Source organism: Sceloporus undulatus, chromosome 10, assembly GCF_019175285.1.
Source record: "Sceloporus undulatus isolate JIND9_A2432 ecotype Alabama chromosome 10, SceUnd_v1.1, whole genome shotgun sequence".
Taxonomy (NCBI): Eukaryota; Metazoa; Chordata; class Lepidosauria; order Squamata; family Phrynosomatidae; genus Sceloporus; species Sceloporus undulatus.
The window spans coordinates 15067261-15085782 of record NC_056531.1 but is presented as its reverse complement, the minus strand read 5'-3'; the positions used below and the strand labels follow the sequence as shown (position 1 = coordinate 15085782).

Here is an 18522-nt window from a genome sequence, read left to right as displayed (position 1 = left end):
CACTACCCAGTTTTTAAATGAAAAGGACACCAAGCATTGGACCGCCTTGAACCGTGCCTTTTGCGCCACAAGTCCATCACGTTTTTGCAAAATGTACACGCATTAAAAAATAGTCACTTTGCTAAGCGGTGATGTCCTGTGTTTTTTCTGGATTTGACAGAAGAATCAGTTAGCCGTGATGAAGATGGGGATGAGGGGAACTAGCTGTAAGAGGGCGTCGGGGACCGGCAAACGGCGCCGGATGAGATTTGGCGCGACTTTGAAAAAGCGACAGAGATGATGCATCACCCAGGGATGGATAACCTTTTATTTTATTATATAATATATATATATATGTGTGTGTGTGTGTGTGTGTGTGTGTATATATTATATTATATAAATTTATATTATATCAAAAATATTATAATATAATATATATTATATTACATTTTATATATATATAATATTTTATATAATAAAAATGTATAATATATATTAATTATAATATATTTTTTAAATATTTATATGTATATATATATGGTATAAAATATCATATAAACCATGATATATAAAAAAATATCTAATATATAAATTTATAAAAATAAATAGATATCTTAAAAATAAAATTATTATGTATTTATATATAATTTATAACTTGTATAATAGACACATTATTTTTATATTATATATATTATTAAACTAAACATATAAAATAAATCAAGAATATTATAAAAATGCTTTGCAAAATGAAAATAAGATCACTCCAAAAATAAAACAAATTTAATTAAATTTATAATATATAACAAATTATATTATATATTATTATATCTTATTTATTATATTAGTATTATTATAATAGTCTATAATATTATTATCTATTTTATATTATTATTCTTAATTAAATAATAAATTAAATAATCATTTAATTGATTTAATTAATATTTAATTAAATTAATTATTAATATGTTAGTTAATTTAAATATTAATATTAATATTAACTAAATATTAATAAAAATTTTACTTTCCTATATAAGAGCTGCAAGGGATTAAATACGATAACCCCCTAAGAAATAAGTATTAAGTCCTTCTCTCCCACTCTATGATCCTGCGGCGAACATTTGCGGCGGAAATGACAGCGACGCAATCTGTACAACTATATTCTGTCTATATTTTTCCAAAGTGGGAGGACCAAAAGTGCCAATGGCCGAACATTGCGGCTCATATATATAGATATATTAAAAGGTCAGCCGAAGAAAGGTACAGTACAATGGGAGAAAAATGCGTTTGCACAGGAGGACCACCATTGCTCAAAGAGACGTGCAGCGCGGCTCTTCCGGATGTGACATTGCGGTCGTCGGGTTCTTAGGAACGAGGCGGTCATCTTTCGGGCCCCAGCGTCCTTACGTTCCTCGAAAAAGGCCACCCGGGATTTGGTGTCTGCAAGGTCAGCTGCGGAAAACGAAAACAAATGGGGAGGAAACCATCAGTGGTCTGGACAGTCGACCCCCGAGTCCCCCAGTTGAGTGACTACAGTGACCAGAGGTCTCCTAACCCCAAAGAAGAGTGACCACACAGTGACAAGAGGACTACTAACCCACAAGAAGAGTGACCACAGTGACCAGAGGTACTAACCCCAAAGAAAGAGTGACCACAGTTACCACAGGTCTACTAACCCCAAAGAAGAGTGACCAGAGGTCTACTAACCCCAAATAAAGAGTGATCACAGTGACCAGAGGTCTCCTAACCCAAAGAGAAGTGCCACAGTGACCAGAGGTTTCTCAACCAAAAGTAAGAGTGACCACAGTGACCAGAGGTCTTCCAAAGAGGAGTGACCACAGTGACCGGGTCTCCTAAACAAAAGGAGGAGTGACCACACTGACTAGAGATCTTCCACCCATAAGGAGGAGTGACCACACTGACCAGAGGTCTTCTAACAAAAAGAAGGAGTGATCACAATGACAGCAGGTCTTCCAACCCAAAGGAGGAGTGACCACACTGACCAGAGGTCTTCTAACCCAAAAGGAGGAGTGACCACATGACCAGAGGTTCTTCTAACCCAAAGAGGAGTGACCACAGTGACCAGAGGTCTCCTAACCCAAAAGGAGTGACCACAGTGACCAGAGGTCTCTTAACCAAAAGGAGGAGTGACCACACTGACCAGAGGTTACTAACAAAAGGAGGAGTGACCACACTGACCAGAGGTCTCCTAACCCAAAGAGGAGTGACCATAGTGACCAGAGGTCTCCTAACCCAAAAGAGGAGTGACCACAGTGACCAGAGGTCTCCCAACCCCAAAGAGGAGTGACCCACACTGACCAGAGGTCTTCTAACAAAAGGAGGAGTGACCACACTGACCAGAGTTTTCCAACCCAAAAGGAGTGCCACACTGACCAGAGGTATCCTAACCCAAAGAAGAGTGACCATAGTGACCAGAGGTCTCTTAACCCAAAAGAGTAGTGACCACAGTGACCGAAGTCTTCCAACCCCAAAGAGTGGACCACAGTGAACCAGAGGTCTTCCTACCCCAAAGAGGAGTGACACCTGACCAGAGGTCTCCCAACCCAAAGAGGAGTGACCACACTGACCAGAGGTCTTCTACCAAAAGAGGAGTGACCACACTGACCAGAGGTCTTCCAACCAAAAGGAGGAGTGACGACACTGACCAGAGGTCTCTCAAAAAGGAGGAGTGACACACTGACCAGAGTTCTTCAACCAAAAGGAGGAGTGACCACAGTGACCAGAGGTCTTCCAACCCAAAAGAGGAGTGACCACATTGACCAGAGGTCTTCCAACCCAAAAGGAGGAGTGACCACAGTGACCAGAGGTCTTCTAACCCAAAGAGGAGTGACCATAGTGACCAGAGGTCTTCTAACCCAAAAGAGGAGTGACCACACTGACCAGAGGTCTTCCAACCAAAAGGAGGAGTGACCACATTGACTAGAGGTCTTCCAACCCAAAGAGGATCGTGAACCACACTGAACAGAGGTCTTCCAACCCAAAAGGAGGAGTGACCACAGTGACCAGAGTCTTCTAACCCCAAAGAGGAGTGACCATATGACCAGAGGTCTTCTAACCCAAAAGAGGATGCCACAGTGACCAGAGGTCTTCCAACCCAAAAGAGGGTGACCATAGTGACCGAGGTCTTCCAACCCAAGAGGAGTGACCACAGTGACCAGAGGTCTCCTAACCCCAAGAGGAGTGACCACAGTGACCAGAGGTCTCCCAACCGCAAAGAGGAGTGACCACAGTGACCAGAGGTCTTCCAACCCAAAAGGAGGAGTGACCACAGTGACCAGAGGTCTTCTAACCAAAAGGAGTGACCACACTGACCAGGTCTTCCAACCCAAAAGAGGAGTGACCACACTGACCAGAGGTCTTCTAACCAAAAGGAGGGTGACCACACTGACCAGGTCTTCCAACCAAAAAGGAGGAGGGTCAACAGTGACCAGAGGAGTGACCACAGTGACCACAGGTCTTTGACCAAAAGGAGTGACCATGTGACCAGAGGAATTCTAACCAAAGGGTCTGGGCTTCTTGACTAACACTGAATCCTCCTTGGAGACACTGCTGACGGACACGCTTTTGTGCACTTCAACGCGAGGAGCGCGCAGTTTAACGTCCATCTTCTGGGATGGAGGAGATGCACGTCGCAAAGTGAGACAGCCCTAAATCTAAGTGCCATGTTTCCCATCCCAAAACCTCCGGGGGCTTCGAGTTCGAGAGAGACAGCAGAACCCAATCCTAAAGGGAGCGTCATAAAAGCGGCGCCACGCCTGAGTAAGCCCCTGCGCTCAACGCCATTGTCCCAATGGGGACTGCCAGACAGTCGCCAAAAGCGTGACGGATGCTAGTGGAGCGACGCACCGTCAGGGATGCCTTGTTTGCGGCTCAAGCCCCAAAGCCGCTTGACGGATGGTCAAAACTATTTGGGTGAGGCCGGAGTATCCCCTTGAGTCTGGAACCAAAGAGTCAGGATGTTGCCAAAGAACTCTCCTTCTGCCATGCAGGAATACATAGGATCCTAGAGTCGAAGGGACTACAAAGGGCCATAGGCCAACCCTCCTTCTGCCATGCAGGAATACATAGGACACTAGAGTCAGAAGGACTACTAAGGACCTATAGTCCAACCCTCTTTGTGCCATGGACGAATACATAGGACACTAGAGTCAAAGGGATACTAAGGTCCAACCCTCCTTGCCATGCAGGAATACATAGGATCCTAGAATCAGAAGGGACCTGCAAGAGCCATCCAGTCCAACATTCTTCTGCCATGCAGGAATCAGAGACTCATAAGATATAAGAAACCATTGACATCAATAACAAAGCAAGAGGACGCAAAGAGAGCGGGTTAGTTGGGGAGGAAAGCAGCAAAAGAGAGACTGAAGAGGCGACATGAAGTTTAAAATATTCGAAGGGGCGCCATTTTGGGGATGGAGTAAGCTTGCTTTCTGCTGCTGCAGAGAACAGGAAACAGGAGCAATGTAGGATTCGTGTATTCCCGCATGGTTCCAAGGCTTGTGTTACTTAACAAGTGTGACAGAGCTGCGGCATTGGCATTAGCGTCACTGGTCAAGCTCATGCAGGGGGTCTAGTTAGTAGTGCTGGACGGCCATTTTGTCCTTGCCCTCCACCATCATCATCACCACACGCAAAGCGGACTAACCTACTTGGAGCTCTCAAATGCAGATAGGTTCTTCTGCCCTGGGATGGAGGCTAAACCAGCGGAGAGAAGAAACAAAGACAAAGACGGTTGGACTCTATGAGCCTTAGTAGTCCCTTCCAACTCTAGGATCCTATGTATTCCCTGCATGGCAGAAGGAGGGTTGGACTATATGGCCCTTAGTAAGTCCCGACTCTAGGATCCTATGTATCCTGCATGGCAGAAGGAGGGTTGGACTCTATTGTCCTTAGTAGTCCCTTTACTAGATCCTATGTATTCCTGCATGGCAGAAGGAGGGTTGGACTATATGGCCCTTAGTAGGCCCTTCCATTTGCTCTAGGATCCTATGTATTCCTGCATGGAAGAAGGAGGGTTGGACTATATGGCCTTAGTAGTCCCTTCCTGACTCTAGGATCTATGTATGTCCTGCATGGCAGAAGGAGGGTTGGACTATATGGCCCTTAGTAGGCCCTTCCGACTCTAGGATCCTATGTATTCCCTGCATGGAAGAAGGAGGGTTGGACTATATGGCCCTTAGTAGTCCCTTCTGACTCTAGGATTCCTATGTAATCCCTGCATGCAGAAGGAGGTTGGATTTTTTGATCCTTAGTAGTCCCTTTTGACTCTAGGATCCTAGTATTCACTGAATGACAGAATTGGGTTGGACTCTATGGCCCTTAGTAGCCCCTTCCAACTCTAGGATCCTATGTATTCCTGCATGGAAGAAGGAAGGTTGGATACATTGCCCTTAGTTCCCTTCCATCTTTATTATTCTATGTATTCCTGCATGGCAGAAGGTCTCTCTGCCTTCCAAAACATGCAACCCAAGAGCTTCCCTTGCATTTCATAATGAGGAACCAAACCTTTTGTCTACGAGTATCTTGTGGGATTTAAATTAACGAGACCAATATGGGGTCCGACCGCGCATACTTCTGCGCCGCTGGGATGCCAGAAAAAGGCTTCATTTGCATGACAAACGGCTCTTGGTGCAGAGGCTTATCTCCGCTGCTCCTCTACCACTATTTGCGCGCCTTTCATTGAAACGTATGATATATCAATTAGTGCGAGACAGCTGTGCCACGGCGGCGGAGGGGAACCTCAAGGGAGATGGAGAGTAGGAAAAATATTGGACTGCGCGGCAAAGGCTTCACTGCGCTGATGAGACCACTCCCTTCTGCGCCAAAAACACTGGAAGTATCATAGAGAAAGGGCCACACTTAGAGTCTTGATACGCTGGGTTTCTACTTGCGGGGATTTTAGTAACATTCGCAGCGAGCGTTCGCTCATCACATCTGCAGGGATGATCTAGTGAACATTGACCACAGAGTTGCACTGGAGGACCTACAGGACCGTGCGCTAGGCATCTGTAGGTCCTCTGGTGTCATCCTATGGTCACTGTCTGACCATAGAGTTATGCTGCAGGTGCCTAGAGAGAACAGTTCATCAGGCATCTGTAGGTCCTCCAGAGTGATCCTATGGTCACCCTGTGACCATAGAGTTGCACTGGAGGACCTACAGTTGCCTAGAGAGGACAGTTTGCTAGGCATCTGTAGGCCCTCCAGCGTGATTCTATGGTCACAACTGATCATAGAGTTGCGCAGCAGGTGCCTAGAGAGGACCGTTCGCTAGGCATCTGTAGGTCTTCTGGTGTCATTCTATGGTCACTGTCTGACCATAGATTTATGCTGCAGGCGCCTAGAGAGAACAATTCTCCAGGCATCTGTAGGTCCTCCAGCATGATTCTATGGTCACTGTCTGACCACAGAGTTGTGCTGGAGGACCTACAGGTTCCTAGAGAGGATAGTTTGCTAGTCATCTGTAGGCATGTAAGGTTTTCCAGTGTAACTCTATGGTCACTGTTTGACCACAGAGTTGTGCTGGAGGACCTACAGTTTCCTAGAGAGGATAGTTTGCTAGTCATCTGTAGGCATGTAAGGTTCTCCATTGTAACTCTATGGTCACTGTTTGACCATAGAGTTGCACTGGAGGACCTACAGGTGCCTAGAGAGGACCATTCTCTATTGCAGCCTCCCATGAGCAGACCCCTCCATTTTGGGACCCGTGGCCCTGGCGGCGCATGACGTACCTTCTTGATGGTGCTGTGCTTGGTGGCGCCACCGCGGTCATTGCTGTCGCTGTGCATGATGTCCATGGCGGTCTCCCTCTCCTTAAGCTTCAGTGCCTCGATTTCCGTCTTCAACTCGTTCAGCTGCTCCTGGAGGTTTTTGCTCTTCTCCATGTATTCCACCCTGAGACGGAGGCAGACCCAAAGAGGGGTGGTCATTAGCCGTGCTGACTGCCACGTATCAACCTCCCTCGGTTCAGCTTGGCTGACCACCATCTGATCATAACTGTCCCTCAGTCGATGGGTCTCTTATCCTCTGGACTGACCACTGACTTATGAATGGCCTGGACTGGGTTAAATGACCGCTGCTTTTGGCTACAGATGGTCTCTTATCCTCTGGACTGACTGCTAACTTGCGAATGGCCTGGACCGGATTAAATGACCGCTACGCCTCAGAGTGACCAAAAGGACAACATACTTCTCTTTCTCGATCTCCATGGACAACCTCTTCATGTCGGTATCCTTGAAGTCGAAGGAGAGGCTTTCGCTGCCGCCGCTGCCGAGGCTGTTGTAGGCCGCCATGTCGGCAGAAAGAGCGGCCGCGCTTGAATTCATGGCCTGCTAACGACAAAGACGGAGATTGACCACGTTTGCGCAAGTTTACGCCAGCCATTTATACGAATCTGCAACAAAAAAACATAGAGAAAGCCGTCCCCCGGCGCAAGAGCAGCTAAAATCTGCAGCGGAAAGAGACAAGGGATGCTGGGAGTTGTAGTCCAGAAGGATAAAGGCCCTACTTACTGTGTAGGAGGACTTGCTGTTGATTTCCAGAAGCTTCTGCTTGGCTCTCCGCTCCGAGTTGCGTGCTTCCTGCAGGTCCTGCTTCAGCTGGTCAGCCTCCTTGGCCCTGAGTGTGAAACCGGTGAAAAAGAGGGGTCAAATATAACTAAAAGTGGTGCTGGAGGACCTAGAGATTCCTAGAGAGGACACTCTGCTAGGCCTTTGTAGCTCCTCCAGCGCAACTCTATGGTCAACTATAAGTAAAAGTCGCACTGAAAGAAGTAGAGATTCCTAAGAGGACACTCTACTAGGCCTTTGTAGCTCCTCCAGTGCAACTCTATGGTCAACCTTAACTAAAAGTGGCACTGAAAGGCCTAGAGATTCCTAGAGAGGACACTCTGCTAGGCCTTTGTAGCTCCTCCAGCGCAACTCTATGGTAAGTAAGTAAGTAAACTAGGGTCTTACCTCCGTTCAGACTCTTCCGCCATTTTCAGGGCTAGCATCTCCGCTTCCAGAACCTTCTGCTCCATCAGGCGCTTCTCCTCTTCCGTCCGGATGGCGGTGGCCTTGATCCGCTGCATCTCCTGCTCGGCTTCGGCGGCTTTCTGCGCCAGGAGCTTGGCCTCCTCCTCCGTGATCTGTGCCTTTTCGGCCAACAAGTCTGCCGTCTCTTCCGACCGCATCTGCGCAAAAAGGGTTTGTAGCCGCCAAGATTAATAAAGGGAACCAAGACCTCCGTCAATATGGGAAAACCGTAAATTACAAAAAGACCTCTCTAGGAATCTCTAGGTTCTCCAGCGCAACTCAGTGGGAATGATCATAGAGTTGGAAGTGACCGCAAGGGTCATTTGCGCCACCTGGCCGCCGCAAACGCGACTCAGGGAGACCTACCAAGGCTTCGTTGGCCATAGTCGCCTCTTCTTTCAGCTGGAGCAGCCTCCTCTCCAATTCGTCTCTGGTTCGCTCGGCCTCTTCACGCATCTGCTTCTCGCGCGCCAAACGCTGGCGCTCCATCTGTGCACGCGCGAGAGAGAGAGGGAGGGCGGGAAAATCGCATTAAGAGGGACCGACGACACCCTCCAGCACAACTTTTAGTTAAAGTTGACCATAGAGTTGCCCTGGAGGAGCCACAAAGCCCTAGTGGAGTGTCCTCTCTAGGAATCTCTAGGTCCTCCAGGGCAACTCTATGGTCAACATCCGACGCGGATTCGAGTCTCAGAGGGGATTTGAAGAAAGGAGACATTTAGGTCCATAAAACCCCTTTTCCTCACCTGTTTCCTGGCCTTCTCTTCCCTGGCTTGAGCCTTCATTTGCTGGACTTCCAAAGAGTCCGCTTTCCTCCTCCGCATAAAAAGGTCATGGTTCCCGATGCAAAGCTGGAGTATCTATTGCGACAGACGAGAAACAAATACCAATTCTTACTACTATTATTATTATTACTATTATTGTGTAGTACTTTGTTGTGACAGAGAAGGCTAAAATAGGTCTTGGCATCTCAGAATCTGTAGTACTTAATAATCATAATTTATTTATATTCCTAATTGTTACAGAACAATTATAGTGGTAAAATGTGAACCAGCGTCTTTCGCTGTGTAATAGTGCAATTTCCGCGCAGTGAAGCCTTCGCACATACCAGTTTGTTCACCCGAAGCTTCGAGGAGTTGAACTTGAAGACGTCAATCTTCTTATCCAAAGGCTTTATTGTGAACTGTAGAGGAAGGAAGAAGTCATCAATAAATAATAACAATAACAATAATAATAGAGTTGCGCTGGAGGACCTAGAGATTCCTAGAGAGGACACTCTACTAGGCCTTTGTAGCTCCTCCAGAGCAACTCTATGGTCAACCTTAACTAAAACTCCCACTGAAAGGCCTAGAGATTCCTAGAGAGGACACTCCACTAGGCCTTTGTAGCTCCTCCAGTGAAACTCTATGGTCAACTTTAACTAAAAGTCACACTGAAAGACCTAGAGATTCCAAGAGATGACACTGCTAGGCCTTTGTAGCACCTCCAGAGCAACTCTATGGTCAGTGTCTGTTGGACCCTGACCATAGAGTTGCACTGGGGGACCTAGCGATTCGGGTGCAAAGGCTGCCTACCTCCTTGTCACTGTAGGAGACGTTGCGGATCTCGTTCCACGGGAAGGAGATTTTGGGGGTCAGCTTGTTTTCAGGGTCGTAAATATGGAGGCCCAATGCGTCCACTCCCAGCAGCAGCTCCGTCCCCTTCTTATTCTACGGGGAAAAGCGAAAAGAGGAACGTAAATGCGCAGAAAGAGAACGGCTCTCTCGTATACGAGAATCCCTCCGTACGCGGCGAGGGACGACGTTCGCATTTGCGCTGACACAAAAGCGCTGGCGTGAAGAGATTCCTAGAGAGGACGCATCGATCAAAAGCGCCAGTAGTCAAAGCTGGTCAACCGCAGACGGCGCAACACAAACCCAGGGAGGAGACGTTACCCGAATTGCGAAGTAGTTGACGCCGTACATCTCGAGGTCCTGTGCGATCTTGAGGTACTCCATCTCGGCTTCGTCCCTGGAAAACGAAACCAGGAGGAGAACGCCATTTTACTAGGCAGAACTGGCACAGTTTGTCGCGGATAACCGCCATGGCAGCGTCCTACGGAAAACCTGGGATTTGCGGCTGTCGCTAGACATGGCGGCTGTACTCACCTGGCCCGTCCTCGGTGTTGGCCATACCACGCCGTGATCCTCTCTTCCCACATTTCGGGGGTCATCTGGTATAGGTTGATCACCTGGAAGAGACCGGCGCAAGAGGCGCCATTTTAGTTCGTGGTTTTGTTTTGGTGTCGGTCCCCAAATCCACTGAAAAGCAAGCGGGTGCGGTTCCTACCCTTTTCGGAAGGAGCTCCTCTTGCGCCAGGAAGCCGCGCTTGTGGACGCCAGGGTCGTAATCGCCGTACTGTGAAGAGAAAAGGGATTTGTGGCTTCGCGTCGCGACGTTTTTGCGAAACCAAGGGGGCGGGGTCAATACGGTCTCCCTTGTTTTGTATGTGGATTGGATCACTGATATATTTGACGAATATGTCCTCTCTAGGAATTTCTTGGTCCTCCAACATGACTCTATGATCAAGGTCCACCGGAGGTGTCAGGAAATGACATTGGTATGGCCACCAGGGGGAGCTGTTGTGCAGATAATTTACAGCTCCAGTGGCAGCTAATGTATCAGCATTCAAACAGGGCATCATCGGAATATCGATGCAACTGTCAGCTGTCAGTTCTCAACTGTCACTGAGGGAGAGAGAGACAGTTGGTGCCTGAGAGTGGGCTGTGTCTGTTACAGAGACAGTTGGTGCCTATGAGTAGGCTGTGTCTGTTACTGAGAGGCAGTGAGATGGTTGTGTGTTAATGTGGCTGCCTCAGAGGTTGTGTTATTGTTGATTGGTGTAAATAGTGTGTATTAGAGACGGATGTCCAATACACTGTGTATAGCTATGTTGTAAATACTGCAAAGGAAGATTAAAGCCCTCGTTTAGAGTGAAGACTTGTAAGAGTCATTATTAGTTGAAGACGTCTTCACAGATTCCTTCTTCTTGGCGTCCTGTCGACATGGTTGAACTCTGCAGGCGGTCGTGTTGGACACTGCGCGTCATTTCCATAGGTCCCAACAAGGGTTATGGGCGCAGCACACAGGCCACAACAGGAGGTTGTGCTGGAGGACCTTGAGATTCCTAGAGAGGACACTTCTCTAGTCAGTGTCTAGAAGACATTGACCATAGAGTTGCGCTGGAGGACCTAGAGATTCCGAGAGAACACTTCTATAGTCCGTGTCTAGATGTTGATCATAGAGTTGCGCTGGAGGACCTAGATTCCTAGAGAGAACACTCCACTATGCCTTTCTAGCTCCTCCATTGCAACTCTATGGTCAATGCATGGCAGATGTTGACCACAGAGTTGTGCTGGAGGACCTAGAGATTCCTAGAGAGGTTTTGGTGTTTTTCCCACTTCCACGGGGGTCCTGTGCCGCTAACCCCAGTAAACTTAGCCTGAAAATAACCCCTCGGTTTACGCAGAGGGCACAAAATGATGACTGCGCCAGACCCCTCACACTTGGCGCACTTCCCTACTTTCCTTGCAAAGCACAATTGAGACGCGGAGCCACGGACGCTTCAGACAGAAACCTGAATGGCAGCCAAAAGCGCTCTTTACCTTAATGGCGTCTGTAATGCACCAATACCCTTCAACTGACAGGAAGCCTAGTTTTATTGGGGGGGGATTAATCATCCCGGGCGAGAGCGCTACCTGCGGTGCGCAGCGTACAACAGGGCGACAAAAAGGTCTGAGGAGCGACGTGGGGAGGTTTTGATTAAATGTTGCGCGGGAGGAGACGCAATGTCCCCGCTGACCTATAAATCTTTATATTGTTAAGACCGGTCGGCAAACGAGTGTCCATCGCTGTGGGGAAGCTCCTCTTCTTCTTCTTCGTCCCGAGAACAAGCGACCGGTGGGGTGCTCCATTGGGTCCTATTCTCTGGAGCAGCAGGAAAAAAGCTCGCTCCCTCCTCAAAATGGCCTCCTTTCAAACACTTAAACAGGGCTCTATCATATCGTCTCTTAACCTGCTCCTCTTCATCTGGGAAGGATGAAGAAACCGCAGTCTCTTTCCCTGTACTTTGCCTCCACTGCTCCATTGGGTCCTGTTCTCTGGAGCAGCAGGAAAAAAGCTCGCTCCCTCCTCAAAATGGCCTCCCTTCAAGTAAACAGGGCTATCATATCTTAACCTTCTCTTCTTCATCTGGGAAGAGTGGAGAACATGGGATCTCTTTCCTTGTACTTTGCACCCATGGCTCCATTGTGACTTATTCTCTGGAGCAGAAGAAAACAAAGCTTGCTGCCCCCTCAAAATGGCCTCCCTTCAAGTATTTAAACAGGGCTCTCATATAGCCTCTTAACCGTCTCTTCTCCAGGCTGAACATACTAAGCCTCTCCTCATAGGGCTTCATGGTTTCCAGACCCTGGATCTCTTTCCCTCTCATGTGAATCCATTGCTCCGTTATTCTCTGCAGCAGCAGGAAAAAAGCTCACTCCCTCCTCAAAATGGCCTCCCTCCAAACACTTAAACAGAGCTATCACATCTTAACCTTCTCTTCTTCAGAACAAAGAACATGCGATCTCTTTCCCTGTACTTTGCACCCATGGCTCCATTAGGTCCCATTCTCTGTAGCAGCAGGAAAAAAGTTCGCTCCCTCCTCAAAATGGCCTCCCTCCAAACACTGAAACAGAGGTAGCACATCTTAACCTTCTCTTCTTCAGAACGAAGAACATGGGATCTCTTTCCCTGTACTTTGCACCCATGGCTCCACTGGGTCCTATTCCTCTCCTTTGCGCTGGGCTTCCTGGGCCTTCGCCAAGAAGGGAAGGTGCGCTTTTCACATTGAGCACACAGTGCGCAGGTGGCTTGGCGCCGGCTGGAAAGCAGATTGATTGACCCACCGTGCCTCCCGTCTCTCAAGGGCGAGAGGGACAGCGTCGTCGCATCGCCATATGGCCGGACGACAAAAGGAGACAAGGAGACAGAGGACGGCGCCTCGCGTAACCTTACGGCTTGCACAGAAGAGCGCGCCATGTACAGACAATGTACAGACCGCAGGAGCGTGACACACACGCAAAGTAATGGCAAGGTGTGTGTGTGTGTGTTGTGTACTTTCAACACAATACCTCCTTCTTCTGTGTAAACACTTGGCGGAGATGCTCCTAAATTACACGCCATTCGGAGAAAAAAGGAGGCGCATGACTCACCGCTCGTTAAAAATAAAGCGTCGATCAATATTTACGTCCCTAATTTGGTCTCTTTGTTTGTTTGTTTGTTTGCCAGAACGGAGGCGGAGTGACGCAAGAGGCTTTCCGGGGACAAAGGGGGTTGCAAATGGTGGGTATGAATGAGTAACTAAGACGTACACCAGACTTACTCCTAGCCCTACCTCTGGAGTTGAGGAGAAGGTGAAGATAGTCCCATTGATGGAAAGCCCGTCCTCCATTGCTCTACTAGGCCTTTGTAGCTCCTCCGGCACAACTCTATGGTCAGCGTCTGTTGGACGTTGACCATAGAGTTGCAATGGAGGGCCTAGACATCCCTAGCTCCTGTCCTTACCTTGGCTTGCACTGCGTAGGAAGCGAGGAGGACGGACGCCTCTGGAGGACAATAGATCTTCTCATCCAAGATCTGCTTCTTGACCTGGAAAATAAGAAAGGGAACAACAACCAGGAAGATGTAAAACCCGCTAACAATGGCAGCCTCAGCAGATGGCCGCCGTTCGCTCCGACAGCCGCTGCCTGCCTTAATTAATTTTAATTGCAGTAATTAATGCCACGAGGCTTAAGACGGACAGCTTTCCAGATGCCTTCCAGATGCTTCCAGACAGCAATTCCCAACAATCCCTGACCAAAGACGGAAGGGACTACTAAGCGTACTATAGTCCAACCCTCCTTCTGCCATGCAGGAATACATAGGATCCTAGAGTCAGAAGGGACTACTAAGGGCCATGTAGTCCAACCCTCCTTCTGCCATGCAAGAATACATAGGATCCTAGAATCGGAAGGGACCACTAAGGGCCATAGAGTCCAAGCCTCCTTCTGCCACGGAGGAATACATAGGAACCTAGAGTCGGAAGGGACTACTAAGGGTCTAAGACCTAGAGATTCCTAGAGAGGTGCTCTCTCTTAGGGATTTTGTTATTCATGGGGGTCTCATGCCCCTAACCCTAGCAGATATAGAGGGACAAGTGTATACATAAAGTAACCAAAATATGTACCTGTAGTATGTACCAGTAGTATGTCTGTGTGAAGTATGTACCTAAAGTATGTACCTGAAGGAAGAACAAGTGTTGCGTAATCTCTTGGACCAACTCTTCTTCCGCGTTCTCTGGGTAAAACTTGGCCAGGAAGTGAAAAGTGACCGGTTCCTCCTTCGGGACGTCGTGGTCCAGGACCTGCAAAGAAACCAGACTGCCGCTTGACCGTGCCAAACGGCGCCAGCACTGCCCCTTCTGACGCTGCTTCTTAGGGTTCCTGATGCCAAGAATGGAGGGTTTTCAAGCGGAGGAGCATCATAAGATTGCCCCAGATGCCCACTTTGTTCCCAAAACAATCAAGGAAGGCTCCCATCCAGGCGTCGTCCAAGTTCCTATCTGCTTAGCTAGACAAAAACGCCATCCTTACCTTCTTGTCCATCTTGAGCCAGGCCATCGTGTCCTTGATCATGTACTGGAGTCCGAAGAACCAGGTTTCGCGGAGGCCCAGCGTCCGGCAAACCAGGTCAAAGAGGTCCTTCCCTTTCCACTTCACCTGCAGCAAGCGGAGGAATGACCATTAGGATCCTCTGTATTCCTGCATGGCAGAAGGAGGGATGGACTATATGGCCCTTAGTAGCACCTTCCGACTCTAGGATCCTATGTATTCCTGCATGGCAGAAGGAGAGTTGGACTATATGGCCCCTAGTAGCCCCTTCTGACTCTAGGGTCCTATGTATTCCTGCATGGCAGGAGGAGGGTTGGACTATATGGCCCTTAGTAGTCCCTTCCGACTCTAGGATCCTATGTATTCCTGCATGGCAGAAGGAGGGTTGGACTCTATGGCCCTTAGTAGTCCCTTCCGACTCTAGTGTCCTATGTATTCCTGCATGGCAGAAGGAGCGTTGGACTATAGGGCCCTTAGTAGTACTTTCTGACTCTCGTGTTCAATGTATTCCTGCATGGCAGAAATCTCTAGGTTACTTTCATCCCCAAATGCACATTCAAGCATGTGTTTCCAAAGTCCAGCTGCGCATTACAGACTACAAAAGACGCGGCGGAGTCCTTCCTCCTTCTCCGGAGTCCAAACCCATTGCGTCTGCAGACTGCAAATTGATCTGCAGGGATATTATGTAAGGAGCCTCCGACGGATTCCTCCAAATGTTTTCCAACGCTGCGCTCAGGAAACGGCTTCTCTCCTCTTTCTTTTTTTCGCACGGCAGGAAACGGTTTGGCAAAAAAAGATATTGCCACCGTTGCGGTTCTTGCAGAGCTTCCTTCGCTGAGCAAAAGGGATTCGAACCCTGGTCTCCCGTATATATTTCAACATACAGTACCCAGAATATTCAATATACTTCAGGTTGAGGTTCAATGTTAGTCAGTTGAAATGATGTTGACGAAAGGGAAGAAGGAAGGAAGGAAGCAAAAAGGGAAGGAAGGAAGGAAGGAAGGAAGGAAGGAAGGAAGGAAGGGAAGGAAGGAAGGAAGGGAAGAATGAAGGAAGGAGGAAGGAAAGGAGGGAGGGAGGGAGGGAGGGAAGAAGAAAGGAAGCTAGGGAGGGAAGGAAGCAAGACAGGAAAGAAGGGGAAGAAAGAAGGAAAGAAGAAAAAGGAAAGGAAGGGAAGGAAGAAAGAAAAATGAAGGGAGGGAAGAAGGGAGGGAAGAAGAAAGGAAGCTAGGAAGGGAAGAAAGCAAGAGAGGAAAGAAGGGGAAGAAGGAAGGAAAGAAGGAAAAAGGAAGGAAGGGAAGGAAGAAAGAAGGAAGAAAAATGAAGGGAGGGAAGAAGGAAGGAAGGTAGGAAGACAGGAAAGAAGCAGAAAAAGGAAGGAAAAGAAGAAGGTAGGGAGGGAAACAAGAAGGAAGGAAGGAAGGAAGGAAGGAAGGAAGGAAGGAAGGTATAAAAAGGAAGGAAGGGGGAAAAGGAAGGAAGGCAGGGAGGGAAGAAAGAAGGAAGGAAGGAAGGAAGGAAGGAAAAGAGAGATGGTAAAGAGAAGAGAGGGAGGGAAGAAGTAAGGAAGCAATCAAAAAGGGAAGAAAGGAAGGAATGGAAGGAAGAAAGAAAAAAGGACATTGACCATAGAGTTGTGCTGGAGGAGCTACAAAGGCCTAGCAGAGTGTCCTCTCTAGGAATCTCTAGGTCTTTCAGTGCCCCTTTTAGTTAAAGTAGACCATAGAGTTGCGCTGGAGGACCTAGAGATTCCTAGAGAGGACATATTAATCCAAATCGGGGAATAATCAAATCCACAAAAGTCAATGGCTCCCAAACTTTGATCCTCCTGACGTTTTGGACTTCAGCTCCCAGAATTCATGGCTGTCGGCCAGAGGATTCTGGGAACTGGAGTCCCAAAAACTTGGAGGACAGAGGTTTGGGAACCCCAGGTTCAAACCAACCTGGGTTTAAACCATGATTTAAACCATGGTTTAAACCAGCCAACCTTGTTTAAAACAGGAGCTGCGATGGAGCCAGGAAGACGATTCTGGTCCTAAGCATTTCGGATTTGGGTTGTGCTGCATCTTTAGCGAAGGCTAAGGAAGCCATTTTAGCGCTGCAGGCCTCCATTACCGCCACGGCCATTACCTCACAGTTGAACTCCATCTCGGCGTCCATTGTGATGATCCGGACAGTGAAGGTTTTGGGCTGCTTCCTCTTCAGCGAGCTGAAGCTCATCCGCGACGCGATGGCGCCCGCCATGGCGAGGCGTATGCCGAGCAACCCTCGCGTGGAAGATGCACCAAACTGTCGTCCTACTCCAGGGAAACGCGCCAAATCGGACAGTCTACGAAACCCATTGAGATCGTCCTGACCAACAGGCGAAGAAGGTCTTGACCGCCGTTTGGTCCTTCGCCATGGATTGGAAGGCGCGACGTTGTCCGAAATTAAAATGGAGTCCAAAATTAAAAGCCAATATGGAACCTACGCATACTTCACTAAAACTTTTCCCAAATAACAGCGCCACCGCGTTTTTTCGAAATCTTCTACGGTGCGTCCTATGAAAAAAGAAGCCATTTTAAAAAATATTTAATATAAAATAATAATAATAATAATAATATATTGTGTCAGTTTGTTAGAAGGAATAGGAGAATAATAATAATAATAATCCTCAGGTTTGTTAGGAGGATAATAATAATAATAATAATAGCAATAATAATAATAACATATTCTCTCAGATTTATTAGAAGGAAAATAATAATAATAATAATAATAATAATAATAATATATTCTCAGGTTTATTACAATAGAATAATAATAATATATTCTCTCAGGTTTGTTAGAATAATAATAATAATAATATATTAATATATTAGGTTTGTTAGAATATAATGATAATAATAACATATTCTCTCAGGTTTGGTATAATAATAATAATAATAATAATAATATATTCTTTTAGGTTTGTTAGAATATAATAATAATAATAAATTATCTCAGTTTTGTTAGAATAGAATAATAATAATAATGTTCCAAAAGAAGTCAAAGAAAAAATGGCAATAATAATAATAATTATTATAATGAGCCCAAAAGTTCAACCTAGAGGGGGAGGGGCGGGAAATTTTACCTCAGGGGAGGCAAAACTAGTGCGTTTTTAATGGTTTTTTAATGCTTTTTAATGCTTTTTTAACGTTTTGTTTTTGAGATGGGAGCAGAACGGCCAAGGGGAAGAGGTCCCCGGTGTTGTGAGGGAGAAAACGGGAGTTAATTAACGTTAATTAAAACTTTTGGGGTCCTAAAACCACAAAAAAAGGGCGGGAAAAAAGGGCGGGATAAAGGGGAGCAGCGGAGGGAGGGGGAGGGAACAGGCGGAGCGGAGGGAGGGAAAAGGGAACAGCCGGGAAGGCCAACGTTCTACGCTCCCCCCGCCCCCCCCGGGAAGGAATAGCTGGCCCTTACCAACCTCGGCCACCGAAGCCTCAGCTGCCACTCCTGGCCACGCCCGGCTCCCATTGGACGAAGCTAGGCCACGCCCACTAAAAAGGCGGAGCCTCCACCTCACTCACGATTCTGAGGACATAGAGGGTGGAAAACGTATACATTTTATAAACACTTCTAGATAACATGCGAACCCTGCGGCCGCGCCCATTGGCCGAGGGAGGCCACGCCCATAAAAGAGGCGGAGCCTCCGCCTCACTCAGGATTCTGAGGCCATAGAGGGTGCAAAACATATACATTTTATCAACACTTTCGGTTAAAATGCGAAATCCCGGCTGCCATTTGCGGGGCAAAGAGGGTGGTTTAAATTGGAAAACAGAGGCATTGCTAGGCCTCAGCCTCTATAGATTTGAGTGGGGTCT

The 18522-nt window shown here is 47.5% G+C and overlaps 1 protein-coding gene across 5 annotated transcripts; it reads right to left on the bottom strand.

Annotated features, from left to right (window-relative positions):
- Positions 1-1205: 1205 nt before the first annotated feature.
- Positions 1206-18218, bottom strand: NF2 (neurofibromin 2). 5 transcript variants are annotated; one of them, XM_042441705.1, is made up of 18 exons: positions 18126-18218; positions 16811-17220; positions 14663-14788; positions 14311-14433; positions 13596-13679; positions 10338-10406; positions 10157-10239; positions 9944-10019; positions 9584-9718; positions 9118-9192; positions 8756-8869; positions 8376-8498; positions 7950-8167; positions 7506-7611; positions 7183-7325; positions 6726-6888; positions 4643-4692; positions 1206-1428 (listed from the first exon to the last, which is right to left on the bottom strand). In XM_042441705.1, the coding sequence occupies exons 2-18, from the start codon at positions 16922-16924 to the stop codon at positions 1425-1427; spliced, it is 1806 nt and encodes a 601-aa protein (XP_042297639.1). In that variant the 5' UTR covers positions 16925-17220; positions 18126-18218; the 3' UTR covers positions 1206-1424. The 5 variants fall into 5 exon arrangements, with proteins under 5 accessions (XP_042297639.1, XP_042297634.1, XP_042297638.1 ...); XM_042441700.1 differs by lacking the exon at positions 4643-4692; XM_042441704.1 differs by lacking the exon at positions 4643-4692 and having other exon boundaries at positions 7183-7322.
- Between the last annotated feature and the right edge of the window lie 304 nt (positions 18219-18522).